Below are 14,470 nucleotides of genomic sequence, written 5' to 3'. Positions count from 1 at the left end.
CCTTACAGACCGGGAGCTTCTTGCAGACAAGACAGCGCCCAGATCTCGGGGTGATGCTCACTACACCCCTCGTTCTGCGTCTGGCCTACAGCAGCCTCACCAAGCGCCCAGTTAAAGGAATGAGCACACGAATGAATGGATGGCGAGGGAGCCTCCCACTGGCCAAAGCCGGTACCTGAGGAGCTGCAGGAGGATGTAACTGCAATGGGCTAAACTCACCCACTACGTCCAGTACGTTTACATCACTCACACTCACACTCACACACCCACACACACACCCCTAATCGGTCACCTTCAAAGCGTAAGGAGCAAACTTATTATCATGAGAACCGGTAAATGAAAGGCTCAAACACGTCTCCTTCGTTGCCTGTGTGACCAGAGGAACAGGTTGCGATGCGTTAAAACCACTTTCTCTGTTTCAATCCGCAAGCTCCTATGAACCTTACGAAGAAACTCACTGGCTACCTTTGAAATATGCGAAGAAACCAACTCCTTATTTCGAAAATTGCTAAATAAAGAGCAAGAAGAGGAACTTATCTGGCTTCTCTATATGCTCTGTACTTCGGGGGCAAAGAGTTGAGGGAAAGTTCTCTTTATGAGTAACAAATCAAGATAGAATAAAATTAGCCCTAACCGGCGTGGCTCAGTGGATAGAGCGTCTGAAGGGTCCCAGGTTCGTTTCTGGTCAAGGGCATGTACCTTGGTTGCGGGCACAGCCCCAGCAGGAGGTGTGCAGGAGGCAGCTGATCGATGTTTCTCATTGATGTTTCTAACTCTCTATCTCTCTCCCTTCCTCTCTGTAAAAAATCAATAAAATATATATATTTTTAAAAAGATAGGATAAAATTAGCACATCACCATGTCCAACCCCTGACTAAAGTATGGGTCCAGGCAGTGACCACAGTGGCTATAAATACGGAACAAGAGGCATTTGGACTCTTTCTACATCACACCATCAGCATTAAAAAACTGAACTTGGCCTGGCCAGCACGCTCAGTGGATAGAGCATCTGCGTACAAACTGAAGGGTCCGGGTTGGACGCCTGGTCAGGGCACATGCAGGGTTGCGGGCTCAATCCCCAGTGTGGGGCGTGCAGGAGGCAACCGGCCCGTGATTCTCTCTCATCATTGATGTTTCTCTCTCTCCCCCTCCCTTCCTCTCCAAAATCAATAAAAATATATTTAAAAAATAAAAATACAAAGTTTTAAGATGAGGAGGAATGGGAAACCCAGGCCCCACTGGCCCGGAACCCCCTTCCCGTGGGCGATGCCCAGCGAGCGTGGGATTCCCACGAGCAGCCCCGCAGCCGAGGAAGAAGTGACCTGCTGAGGGGCGGCCGCGAGCAGTCGCATCAAAAGCGAGGCCGCCCCCTCTCGGGCCAGATGCCTGAGGATCTTACTCGCGGCACAAAATACCAGCCATCAGAACAAAACAAACACGCCGCGGCTCCATCTTTATTTTTACAGGGTGTGGCAGGAGCCGGGAGGTCTGGATCGCGGGGCCTTTCGGGGAACTTTGTCTTGATTGAAATGGTCTGGGCACCGGCTCTTATTATTCTTTCTCTCGCTTTGAAACGGGGACGGAAAGTCTGATAAAGGCAGGAGCGCGGCCCGACCTGTGTCACTCCCGGCCCTCATGCCCTTTGTGCCCCAGAAGCCAAAGTGTGCCCCCGCAACTTACCGCCCCGATGCCAGGGTCCCAGCACCGCCGCGGGCTGGAAATGCCGGGCCACGCAGAACACAGGCCCCGGTCGGGCCAGCAGCCTCGTCTCCGTTGGGAAACTAACGGCACCTGAGACCACAGACTCACTGCATGGACCGCGTCGTCCCTCTTGGGAGAGGTGGGGTCTGGCCCTGAGAACTGACACCTGGTTCCCCTGCAGCTTCTTCCAAAGATGCAACAGCTTCGGCCGGCCAGGCCGCCGGGTCCCAGCGCAGCTCGGGAAGAGTCACCAGAACTGGGGACCCAGCGGAGGGCCAGCACTGACGTCTTCGCAGTTAGCGCCGCCTCCCTGGAGCACCCATCCCAGCACCTCGTCTGACCTCGCCGACACGAACCTGTGGCGTGGGAAGGGGCCGGCACGACGGGGAGGGAGACCCCACAGAGGCCAGGAGCCAGGAGGAAAGGGCTGAGGTGGAGTTTCAGGAGGGGAGATGTAGGGGGGAGGGGGAAGAAGTGGGGCCGCCAGGCAGGGTTCATTCCTTCGGCTGGGATGGGTCGCTGTGATGTGGGACCAGGAGAGGGGCAGATGAGAAGGGTGACCTCAGGGAGGTTAAACCGCCGGGGGCGGGGCCGGGGGTGGAGGGACAGGACACAGCTGAAGGCTTTCCCAACAACCAGATCCGAGGTGCTACGGGCCCACACCAGCCCAGCCAGGCTGGACACGGGGAACAATGTAGGAGAGGCGGGATGCTGTGTGGGGCCCGGGATCCAGGCCCAAAGTCATTCATCGATACAGGATGCCCCTCAGCTGTCATCTCCTCACCACTGTCTTAGATGCAGAGGGGAGAATTGATTCGAAGACAACCCAAACCTGAAGAAGCAATCAGACACGCCGAAGGGGAAAGGGACCCCGTATCAAATGCACTGGCCGAGATGGGCCAGAAGCAAGTTCCCGCTCCCCGTGGGCCTCAGAGGTGTGAGAACTGGGTGAGGAGGTCTCCTTCTGCCCCCTGGTGGCTCCGGGGAAAACCAACTGAAAGGGCAGAACAGGGACCGCGACGCGTCTCCACTCGGCACTCGGCCACCTGAGCATCTCGCTCTCCACCATGAAGATGACCCAGACGCTCCCGCCACAGCTCACGTCTGCCCAGGTCGCCAGGGGGCTCCGCCCACCTCGGGCCCACAGGAGCGCGGAGCAGAGACCCAGCCCATGTGCTCTGGGCCCTGGAACCCTCGCTGGTGGCTGCTGTGAGCACTGGGCTTCCGACGACCCCAGGGAACAGCTCGGCCGGCCTTGGTGTCCAATGGTGCTGCCTGGGGCCGGGCACACAGCTCACTTATCACCACCAACATATGGACACTTTTTTCTTTTTTGGTTAAAAGCTACAAATCTATTTCCCAGTCTCGTCGTCCCCACTGCCCCAAGGCAGCATCCCACAGCCCTAGGCCGCGCCCCTCCCACCCAGTCTGAAAGGCGCTCTGGTCTCCCACCCTCTGCGCCCCCTGCTGTGGGAGGCGTGGGACAGGAGCTGGGGGAAGGCGGCTGCCCCGCCTTGACTTTTCCAAACAAGCGGGAACCCTGGGTCTTTATGGAAATCTTGATGCTTAGTCGGCAGACGTCCTTGCTTATGGGACACTGTAGATGCGTGCGTCTCTCAAGGATGTTGCCCGGCTCACAGTACTGATACTTCATTTTAGTTCAAGCTGTTGTGACAATAAAAGCCTGAGGAGGCAGGCGAACTTGGGCTGTTTGGTTTCTTAAGCCAAGCAGTCCCTTAGCCCTCTCTTTGAACAGAACCGTGTCCGAGTCATCCTTCACCCGTCGCTCAGGGCCTGCCGGTCAGCCCCACCCCGTGACCGCGGAGCACGCCGAGGGGAAGGTGGAAGGCCTCCACGTGGGAGGAGGACGCAGGAGAAGGAAATGCGGGAGCAACTGGCGGACAGGATGGAGCAGCCACCTGGCCGCCCTGGGGGCAGCTGTAACCGACAGTGCGCTGCGTGAAGCAGCCCCGTTGTCCCAGGTATGCCGCTCTCTAGTTTTGTCTCAAAATAAACAAACGCACACAGCGGTAGCAGGCCTCGAAACACCCCCCCATTACACAGAGAAGAGTCTGCCGTGGCACCACCGAGTGCGGCTTCCCTGCCCGAGCATCTGTCCACATTCTCGTCGAGAGGCAGCCGTTCGGGAGTTCTCGCCCTGTGGGGTCAGACACCCTCCGTGAGCGGGGACCTGACCGGATCCCAGGTCCAGGCTCTGCACGACTGGCCAGTGTGCAGACAATGGTCACTGACCCGCAGTAGAATCGTCTGAACGGCTGTGAACAGGGACGTTTCCGTGCCGGCACGGTCCCCTATGTGGGAGGCACTGCGTGCCTTTAGCGGCTTCCGTGACCCTTCGGCCGGTCATCACCAGCATCTACACCTGGCGCCGTGGGATTACGGGTTTGCTGCATGGATGCAGGTATGTACGTATTTATTGTTAATTCTCACTCATTGATTTTTAGAGAGAACGGGAGGGAGGGCGAGAGACGGGGAGAAAGAAACATTGATGTGAGAGACTCATGGATTGGTTCCTCCTGCCCACACCCCAGCCTGGGCCAGGGATCGAGCCTGCAACCAAGGTACGTGCCCTTGACCGATGGACCAGAATCACATCCGCCACCCTTGAGGCCTCGGGCCGACGCTCTAACCGCTGAGCCAAACCAGCCAGGGCTACCTCAAGCTTCGCAGACATGTTCTAATGGGAAACCTTAGGGGTGAGCAACCTGTCAGGAGAGCAGTGCAGGTCTGCTCCCAGATGTCCAGCTGAGGGGAGGGGGGGAGGGGAGCTGTACAAGCCACACCCCTGCAGGACCTTCAGGGGCAAAGACAAGTCCTGCTGCTCACTGACCACTGGCGGCAAGGGAGCCAGAATGAGGAGGGAGAGCATTGCCAAGTCTTTTTCTAACCCTCACCTGAGGACATTTTTCCCATTGATTTTTAGAGAGTGGAAGGGAGAGGGAGAGACAGAAACACCGACGTGACGAGACACATCGAGTGGCTGCCTCCCGCATGCCCCCAACCAGGGCTGGGGAGGAGCCTGCAACTGAGGTATGTGCTCTTGACTGAAATCGAACCCCGGGCCCTTCAGTCCGCAGGCCGACGCTCTCTCCACTGAGCCACACCGGCTAGGGCATCACCAAGGATTACAGAGAACTGACAAAAACAGTTAACGCCAGTCACAGCCCTGCTTCCCACAAGGGGGACTAATGTCTTTCACCCCCTTTCTCAAAAGAGACACAGCACAACAGTATGCAGCCAATGAAATGACATTCTTTCCTCACTCATTTGCATATTCACAATATATTAAGACGTTCAAATACATCAAATAAGGAATCACAAAACAGCATACATGGCAAGATTCCATTTTTATTTACAGCCACAGGCTACACACGTGCAGGCAGAGCGCCTGAAAGGGTGGCGCCCCTGTGAAGGGCCAGTGCTTAGGCCGGGACTGCCAGCGACTCCGAGGTCTTGGGCGCACTGTCTGTCACTGCAGAGGACAGCCCTAAAGCCATTTCTATTCTGGGAAAACGCCCGTGGGCATTGTAACCGATACTTGAATAACGTGGAAAATTGGATTCGTTTTACCATCAGCTCACCAGGAAAGACAAACACCTGTCAGTGTGTTCCACAGATACACGTGCACTGGTACAGATCGAAGCAGACTGCTTTATCGCTATTTAGGAAAACTTCTCTGTAAACCGCATTTTTAAAGAGAAATTACACTCGAGTTTGTAACAAACCTTTTACTTCAAGTCCCTTGGGTAACAGGATGTCTGTCCCCAATGAGCCCTGTGGGAACCCCGGTTCCTTCGGCTGAAGTGACTAGTGACCGGGAGCCGACGACTGAAAATCGAGCGTCACGACTCAGCAGCCGATGCTTCGCTCTGCTCTCCACACGGTCACGCAGGTGACGTGACCCCAGGAGTTAGCAGACGGGAACACGTGTCTTTTGTGAATCGACCAGCAAGAGCCTCTGCGGACAGAAGCAGCTTTACTTCCTCCACTCGAGCGTTAGCCAATGGGCCGCGCCGGAGGAACAGACGAGAGCAAAAATACAGCGCGCGGGCACGCCTGCCTGCCTGCCTGCCTGCCTGCCTTGTACTGGGTCTCTTTGGAACAAAAGTACCTGTTTGAACAACTTCTAATGTAACCACTTCCCAATTACATCCGTTGTATTTCCCTTTCTTTTCTTTCAAGTTAGCAAAAGACAGACACATTTTAGGTAACTGGTCATCATATTCTTTTTCACCTTTATTCACACTGAAATAATAGAAAGCCTATGAAATCAAACCATACATCCTTCAAAACCTGAAAAGGTTCATTTACATAATAGATTCCACTATGTCAAGCAACCATACACAACCGATATTTTGCAAAATAGATTAAAAAATAGGATAAGCTTGTTGCAAAGGAAAAATGAACAGTAATTTCTTATCTAATTTTAATCAAATGATAAAATATTTATCTAATAGCCTCTGTATTTTAGAACGTAAAAAGTGCTCAGATTATACTTTGTAAAGATAAGCGAACAAAAGTGTCCACAGAACAGAACTAATTTAAAGGACGATGGTCGTACGGGGAACCTCCAGAACCTTCTGCCCAAGACAGGACGGTGGGTGTGACCAGAGCCACCAGCTTTGAGAGGTTCTGTCGTTAGGGGAAGCCAGGGCGTGAGATCAGTTCCCAGCCGGACTGTGCGTCAACTGACAAGGCGGCCACTGGCCTCGACCGCCCTCGCCCTCCCCGCCACCGCCAGCACGCAGCCAGGCGCTAAACACATTGCTGCTTCTCAAGAAACTGGTCACGAGCATCAGGAAACTGCTATCTATTTTCAAAAACAAGCAAACAAACAAAAAACCCAACACATGACCTGAGCAACGGAGCAAATCTTCATGCCGGACCCTCAGGGGCCTCCCTGGAGCCACAGCGCCCCCGCAGGGTCAGCCCGGGTCCCGCAGGCGGCCCAGCGGCCCCCCTGAAGGAGCCTCCTGGGAACCCTGCGGGAACCGCAGCTTGTGCTGATTCAGGCTTTCTCCTCACGGACACTCGTGCCATCTTTGCGAACACCATTTTACTCGCCAACTACTCGGATGGAGGCGGCCGACGACCAGACCTGGCATCCGAGTGCCCAGGGCACCAAGGACGTCCCTGCCCATCTCACCGGAGCACTCACACCACTTCCGAATCCACCGCAAATTCTAGCTCCAGAGGCCCGGAACTTGGGAGAACACAGCATGCAGACAGGATCCTATTTATGTCCAAGTTGTGTATGTGTGTGTACAGGACAAATCTTTCTCTGTATGGCAGGATTTCAGGTTATTTTTACTCTCTTAATTATGTTTTCCTTAATGTTTTAATTGCTCACAGTATCACTTTCATAATCTTAAGAAAAATTAAGCTACTTTCACTTCAGAGGGCAAGAGAAAAATAATTTTCTATAGATTCTGAAGGCAGCTATAAGAGCGAGCCCATCGAATGCCCTTGGAGACTGCTTTGAAGAATTCCAGAAGAATGTGAAATCCCTGCTCTCAGAGGACACGGCTCGCTCTCCACTATCCCCAGGTGGCCCAGTAGCCGCACATGGCAGGTGGTGCCGTACTTGGAGTGAATATGCAGTTTGCCTGGGTGTTCAATTTTTAGACATTTGACTTTTAAAACATTGTCTTACGAGCCTCCCTTTTGCTCTAGCTGGCTGAAATTATTGTATAATGTTTTATCTAAATTCAGTGCGTGTAGAAGAAACATGTAAAGGCAGCAGTGAGAGTCAGCCGACTGCGCTTTACAGCACAGTTTTCAAAAGGCTCACGCAACACAACACAGACCAAAGGCAGAATGGGGCTGCCGGGACCGAGGGGTCGGCGGAGAGCGCGCGAGAAAACCACCCGTCCTGGCGCCCCCACAGCTCGCTGCCCTCCGTCCTCAGCAGCCACCCTGACCGTGGCCACAGGGGCATCTGCTCAAACAAAAGCAAGTGGGAGGGGCAGGGGAGCCTTCACTTCAATGACCAGCGTAGCATCCCCGCTGACACCCAATCCAAGCGCGAGCCATGGAGTGTCGCCCGCCCTGGAGCAGAGGTCAAAGGTTCCTCCTAAGGAAACGGGCTGTGCCACAGCGATGAAAGCGGTCGGACAGGAACCAATTCTCAATCAGGAGCCACAGACGAGTGTCCTCGTCCTGAGGAATGAACAGCCAGTGAAGGCAGGAGCCACATTTTTCTTTAGAAACTGCATTTCTCAAACTTTTACAAACAGAGCCGATGATGTACCGAGGGTAAACACACACTGACTGTCCGAACCGGGACACTGGGAGCGCAAGGGAGCACTCGCAACCACTTCCAGGAGAAATCACGCCAGGCCGGCGACGAGGACCACGGGGTAAACAGGCCCAGCGTCCAGACACCTGTTCAATCTCGTCCCCGCCGCCCCCGCTCCCTCCTGACCCCACAGGACGCTCGCAGTGACTCAACGCTGGAAACCAACAGCAGTCCCTCCTCCTGGGAAGACGTTTCTAAGCGATGGAGCACCCACCCCCACCTTCTCCCCACACGAAGGGTTTGTCCTTTAACATAAACTAACGTTTTAAATGGCTCTGAGGACACAGTCTGCTTTAAATTCTGACAGAACAAAAAAGCACAGCTGTGATTAAAATGACTATGATTCACGGATTGACTTTACTTTCTAAAATATGGACAGTAAGAGAAGTTACCATGTCTTGTTCATAAAACAAACTTTCGAAATTATAAATCCCAATTATGGAGCGAGGTCATAACATATTTTTTAAGTCTTTACATTAACCATGAGGTTTTCACAAATACATTGCCACAAAATAGTTTACAAAAGCCACGTGAGAGTCAAAATAAGGAAGATGTGCGGGAACCGGGATGCCTGCAGCGGCGTCGGCTCAGTTCCGGAAGAGCAGCATCCGCTCGGAGCAGGCCTGGCCCACGAGGCTGGCGTACTGCAGCACGGCGGCCTCCTCGCCCGGCTCCCGCTGCTGCTGCTTGAACACGCCGTACGGCAGGATGGCCTTCTTGTACAGCACCTGCAGCCGGTCGGGGTCCCTGCTGCGGCCTTCATCCGCTGCAACAACAAAACACGGATTAAAAAGGCACAGAGCACCTCCTCTTCCTAACTCACAACCACGCACGGACAGACAGACAGAGCGCCGAGACGCCCCCTCTGAGCAGAAGGCTCGAGGACCCCCCTGAGCGGGTCACACACACCCGGACGCCGTGCTGAGAGGGTGCGCTCCTGGCACGTCGGGGAGACAGAACTGTGTGCACCTGAAACACTGTCCCCGACCCCCTGTCACCGTCTCACCACAATCAGGCTCCCAGGAGTCTTTCCTGCGCAGACTGACACGGACGTGCCGCTCCTCGAGCCGGCGCACCCCAGAGGGTTCCCTCTGCGCCGAGCCTCCTGCCCACTCGCAGTCTTGGCGGACCCGGGCGGCCAGGTCAGGGCAATGGGCACCCTGTCCGTGGCAGGGGTCACGGAGGACACGCGGAGCCTGCTGTGGCTGCCACTGTCCGTCTGCTTTTCCAGCAAAGGACCTTCTGGGGGTCAGCAGCACACGGGATGCCAGAGGACAGCCTGGGTCCCCGCCTCTGCGCAGCCGGACACGGGCGTCGCAGGAGACCTGGCCTCTGCCTGGGAGCCTGCGGTGAAGAGCTTTCCCTCAGCTCAACAAAAGCAAAACCACGAAGGACTCGGGTACGTGAGACTTCGTGGAACCAAATGGCCATGCCAGCCCGGACGGCCATGTGAGAACCTGACACCAAACGGGAATAACCGGCTGCTTGCACCAACCTGCTTTAGGTGTCCATTTCTGGCAGTCGCTCCTAATTCTAAATAATCAACACTGACTCTTCAACCGACACTGGGTCCTCCTCGAGACAGCCTCGGGCTGACGAGGATACATCAAGTTCCGTGTCCGAGAGACAGAGCACAGAGCCCCGCAGACCCGAGAGGCCCGGTCATGCACTTGCCTCGGGCTACCCGCCTCCACCACCTCTGAGAGGGCGAAATCGGGCCTTCCAGGCTGACTGCGTCCTGGGTCTGCCCAGGTACCTGCGACGGGAGTGCCAGCCACCGGCGGCTTTTCCCAGAGGTCACGCAGGCCAGAGACCAATGCCTCCACTGACCCCAGGACGCAGCCTGAAGGTCCTCACTCCACAGAGCGAAGTCCAGCGCAGTTTCAGGTCCCCCTGGTCCAGGATGTCTTCAGAGATCAGGTGGAAGCATAGCGTGGCAGGAGGTGGTCTCCTCGAGGCTGCTCCATCCCCATCCCCATCCCAGGGCCAGGGTGTCCCGCCTCTGCTCTGCCCACGCTGCGGGAGCTGGAGCTGAGGAGACAGACGCCAGGACGTCTCCCCTCTCCTCTCGGACTCTGCTTCGCCAGCGGCTCCTGCTGCCCTTGATGTTGTCAGGCTCCATCTTCTGGGGCAGCCCCCCCCCCCCCCGGACCCCTTCCTCTCCAGCCAGGCGCGGCCAGCCTCCTGCTGCTGCCCAGCTCCGGCCGCCTCTCAGTGCCGCTGGGCGCGCATCATACACACGCACTCCAGTTCCCCGCACCAGGCGTTCGTTCTCCGGGGTGAACCTGCAGTGGCTCTGCAGCCCTGGCCTGACATACCAACTTCACAGTGTGTTGTCTCTTCTAACTTCATATCCCACCGAAGCAGAAAATCCATGTGCTTTAAAACAGGAAACACTTACCCTTTGCTAGTCACCACCTCCCTCCCGGGGGGAAGCGACAGCAAAGGAAAAGGCAGCACCTGGTTCCTGCTCTCAGGTTCGAGCACATTAATGCTCACGCCACCTCCCAGCTCTCCACACGCATAACCCCCACCACCCAGCTATCCACGAAGTTACGATTTAATAATGCACCTTTATGTTTGTTTACATTTTTCTCCACAGCAAATGGTGCCACGTACAGTCTGTGGTTATGTGTGTAAGCTCTGTTAATTTTATGTCATATTTTACAATAGATTTGTGCATATTTTATGGTAGTAAATACACTACTACCTATATACAGTATTTTATGCATTCATGACATAGCTTTTTCTTAATTGTTTTTTTTTGCTATTTCTAGGCTACGTGTTTTATGTTTTTTCAAATTGTCACAAATCTCCAAAAAATTCCCCAATATAATATTTATTAAAAAAAATTCACACAGCCTGGCCAGTGTGGCTCAGTGGGCTGGGTGTCATCCTATGCCCTGAAAGGTCGCTAGTTCAATTATCGGTCAGGCACATGCGCAGGTTGTGGGTTAAACCCCTGGTTGGGGTGCATACAGGAGGCAGCCGATGGATGTTTCTTTCTCACCTCAATGTCTCTCTCTCTCTTCTCTCCCTTTAAAATCAATTTAAAAAAAACACACTAATATTTAAAACTGTCAGTACTTTAGGAAAAGGGAACAGAGATCAACGAGACATGTAATAAGAGAATAAAAAGAATGATACAATATAAATTTTAAAGTATTTCACTAACCTGAAGTAACAACAAATTTCCTGGGAATTAGTCATCTATGAAATTACTGAATACTCAATAATAAGCACATTATGTTTAAATACCCTTTTAAATCATAGAAGAGCACTTGTTGCAAAACTCAAATAATACAGAAATAAACAGAAAGTGATGTCAACCCCCAGCCACAATCCTCTCTCCTACCCGTCTCCTTCTTGCTCCACCAGACGTCTGCCCCAGTTACCAGGTTTAACAATTTCGTAAGATGCATTTACATATGTAAACTCCGAGTTTCCTATCGTATTTTTACCATACTTTAAATTGAGGCCAGAAAATCAAATCAATCGCCTTCTCAATAGGTACACTGTATTAATGTCAGAAACCACTTATTGTTATAGACAAAATAATGCATTTCTGTTTTCTGCAGGTTTATAACTGCCAATCATATTTACAAATAAAAGCAGGTTCTGATTCTTGGCACACTATACATAATTAGTTTTAAACCCAATTTAAAAGCTAAACAAATTTACTAGAGACTTAAAATATTAAAAATAAATTAGTTGTTAGGATTTATTAAAGGAGAAAAAACGTATCCTAAATCCTCACAAAGCCCTCTGCAGCCGCCCTCACGCACTTCTGCCTGACAAATGTCCTCAGTGCTGGGAGACCAAACCTGCACGCTCACCCACACGGCCCAGCAGCCCGTCCGTCCCATGGACCCGCAGATGCGATGCTGGAGGATAAGCCATCGGAGATCCCCGACCAGACTCTGCATCCACGGCAGGCCCGCCAGGCACTGAGCCGGCTGGAGATGTGTCCCCACTTTCTCTAATGTAGCCAATTACCGTCAGGAAATAAACACCAGAGGCCTTCTCAAGCCCCGTTGCTGAGACACGCACTCTTGTCACTAGTGATACAGACATGCCGTTGGCCAAAGATGTTTTGATCTTCAAGGAAAACGTGAGAAACAACTGCTTGGTTTCCTAGCGTTTTATTCACAGGAGACACAGGTGCTTCAAAGGAAGCGAATCGAGAGCGCAAAGGTTTACTTATCCTCACAGGGACTTCACGTGCTCATTCTCCTTAGGAAGATTTGATAACTTGTACGCGTTCCAGAAAAATGATGAAACGGTTCATCATCTTACCTCGTCTATGGCTACAGCGTTATTACGTAACCATGGAAACAGCTTCTCATGAAGAGAGCGGCACAGATGGCAGGCATAGCGATGGCAACAACGCACTTGGGCACAAGCAATGTAACGGAAGAATGTGGAATTGTAAGACAAATGCATGAAAGAACTAAACTCAGGAACCGAGCTCAACGATGGGAAGTCCGAAGTCAAATATGCTTTAGAGTAGTTCACAGAGGCGTGAACGGAGCGGGTGCCCGGAAAAGAGAGCAGGAGAGCACCCAGACCAGCAACGTCCCTGCTGCAGGAGACGGTGGTTTCATGCACCTGGACCAATCTTCTACAGTGTTCCCAGTAAATATTTTTTTAAATAATTGTTAAAAAGAGGTAAGATGTAATTTGATGCAGAAATTTTTAAATCTACCTGCCCTGGCCAGGCAGCTCCGCTGGTCAGTGTCAGCCCCACACACCAAGGTTTCGGGTGATTCCCCCATCGGGGCACATACAAGAAACCGCCAATGAGTGTGCAAATGAGTGGAGCAACAGGGTGATGTTTCTGTTCCTCTCCTCCTCCCTTCCTCTCTCTCAAGTGAAGCAATAAAAAGACGTAAACAAAAATATTCAATCTATCCATACACAGCTATCAATTTAAAACAATCTAAGACTTAAAAATCATTTGAGCTCTAGCCGGTTTGGCTCAGTGGACAGAGTGTCAGCCTGCGGACCAAAGGGTCCCGGGTTTGATTCCGGTCAAGGGCACTACCTTGTTTGTAGGCTCCTTCCTGGCATGCAGGAGGCAACCCATTGACGTGTTTCTCTTACATCAGTGTTTCTATTTTTCCCTCTCTCTTCCACTCTCTCTAAAAATCAATGGAAAAATATCCTTGGGTGAGGATTAACAAAAATAAAAGAAATAAAAATCATCTGAGAAACTTTGGAGATCCTTTCTTTACAGTGGGACCTGAGGTCCGAAGGGAAAACAAAAGGCCTATTTGTGAGCTCAGTAACTTCTTTAGAAGTTTCCAAGTTACTTCAGCTGTCAGCCCCCCCCCCCCCCCGCCCCAGTACTTTAAAAGCAGGAAATACAATAGGTTTTTACTGTTACTCAGTCTTCCTAACTGAGAAATCACCACAGAACCCAAATCTCCAATGTGCGGTGTGTGTGTGTGTGTGTGTGGGGGGGGGGGGGGGGGAGGAGAATGGGGGGAGAGGGTATTTGCAGAGGAGGGAGGAACAGGTTCCCAGAGGCCTGCAGCCCCTCAGGAGGGGAAACGGAACCTTTCGTACAGGTGGCTCTGGTGCACCTGTAGCCACTGCGCGGCAGAGACAATGGCGGCGGCGGCGCCCTCTGTGGGGATCTGACTGCTGGAGGCTGGAGGGGAGCCAGGACCGGGGAGAAAGCCCGCTGACTGACAGCACCACTTTCTCTGCGTCAGCCTCTGGGTCAAGGAGAAGCACACCTGGCCCCAGAGAGGAGGACGTTTCTCACTTACGCCATTTAAATCTCAAATGGCCATGCTTCACACACGCACACACATTCCAGCAGAAACTGCACTTTAATTTCCCAAAACCACAGGCGCTAAGTCTGATGTCAGATGGTGTCTGGGCCGTGATATTCAATGCTGATAACACTGCATGGTGCCCTCTGAGAAGTTCCCAAGACTCCACACTGGAAAAGGCTCTTCCTTTCCTTCTGCTGGAAATGAGACAACAATGACCTGTGCCCAGCCCGGTCAGCAACCGAGCCCCACTGCCTCGCTGACTTAGGGTCAGCCCCCCAGGAACAGGGCCTTGAACCAGCCCAGCTGGGATGACATGGTCAGCACTCCTGAGGTGAACTGCCTGACAGACTCCTGACAGACCCTGCCACAACCAATCAGCTCTTGGCTAGTGTGACTTCCTTGTCCCGCCCTCTTCTGCCTATAAGTCGTCCACTTTGCACAGCTCCTCAGAGCTCCTTGGTATCTGCTAGGTGAGGTGCTGCCTGATTTACGAGTCATTGAATACAGCCAGTAAGATCTTTTAAGATTCACTGTTGAATTTTTTTAACACTTCGTGGGAACCACACCAGAGTCACCAGATGCTCAAGGCCAATTAGAGTAGGAAAGGCTCTATCTACAGTGCCCGATGGCCAAGGCCACTCTGAGCATGGGAATCTTAATCAGTGTC

At 52.8% G+C, this 14,470-nt stretch overlaps 1 protein-coding gene across 15 annotated transcripts in view; it reads right to left on the bottom strand.

Annotated features, from left to right (window-relative positions):
• Window positions 1-5,050: 5,050 nt before the first annotated feature.
• Window positions 5,051-14,470, bottom strand: part of ATE1 (arginyltransferase 1) — a 53,178-nt gene continuing 43,758 nt past the window's right edge. For all 15 annotated transcript variants that reach the window (XM_008159502.3, XM_028136377.2, XM_028136390.2 and 12 more), the window contains one exon: window positions 5,051-8,786. In XM_008159502.3, coding sequence (XP_008157724.1) covers window positions 8,608-8,786 — 179 coding nt within the window. In that variant the 3' untranslated portion in view covers window positions 5,051-8,607. The remainder of the gene's footprint in view (window positions 8,787-14,470) is intronic.

This window comes from Eptesicus fuscus, chromosome 17 (genome assembly GCF_027574615.1).
Source record: "Eptesicus fuscus isolate TK198812 chromosome 17, DD_ASM_mEF_20220401, whole genome shotgun sequence".
In the NCBI taxonomy this organism is placed as follows: Eukaryota; Metazoa; Chordata; class Mammalia; order Chiroptera; family Vespertilionidae; genus Eptesicus; species Eptesicus fuscus.
The sequence above is the reverse complement of the archived record's forward strand: the minus strand, read 5'-3'. Positions and strand labels throughout refer to the sequence as shown.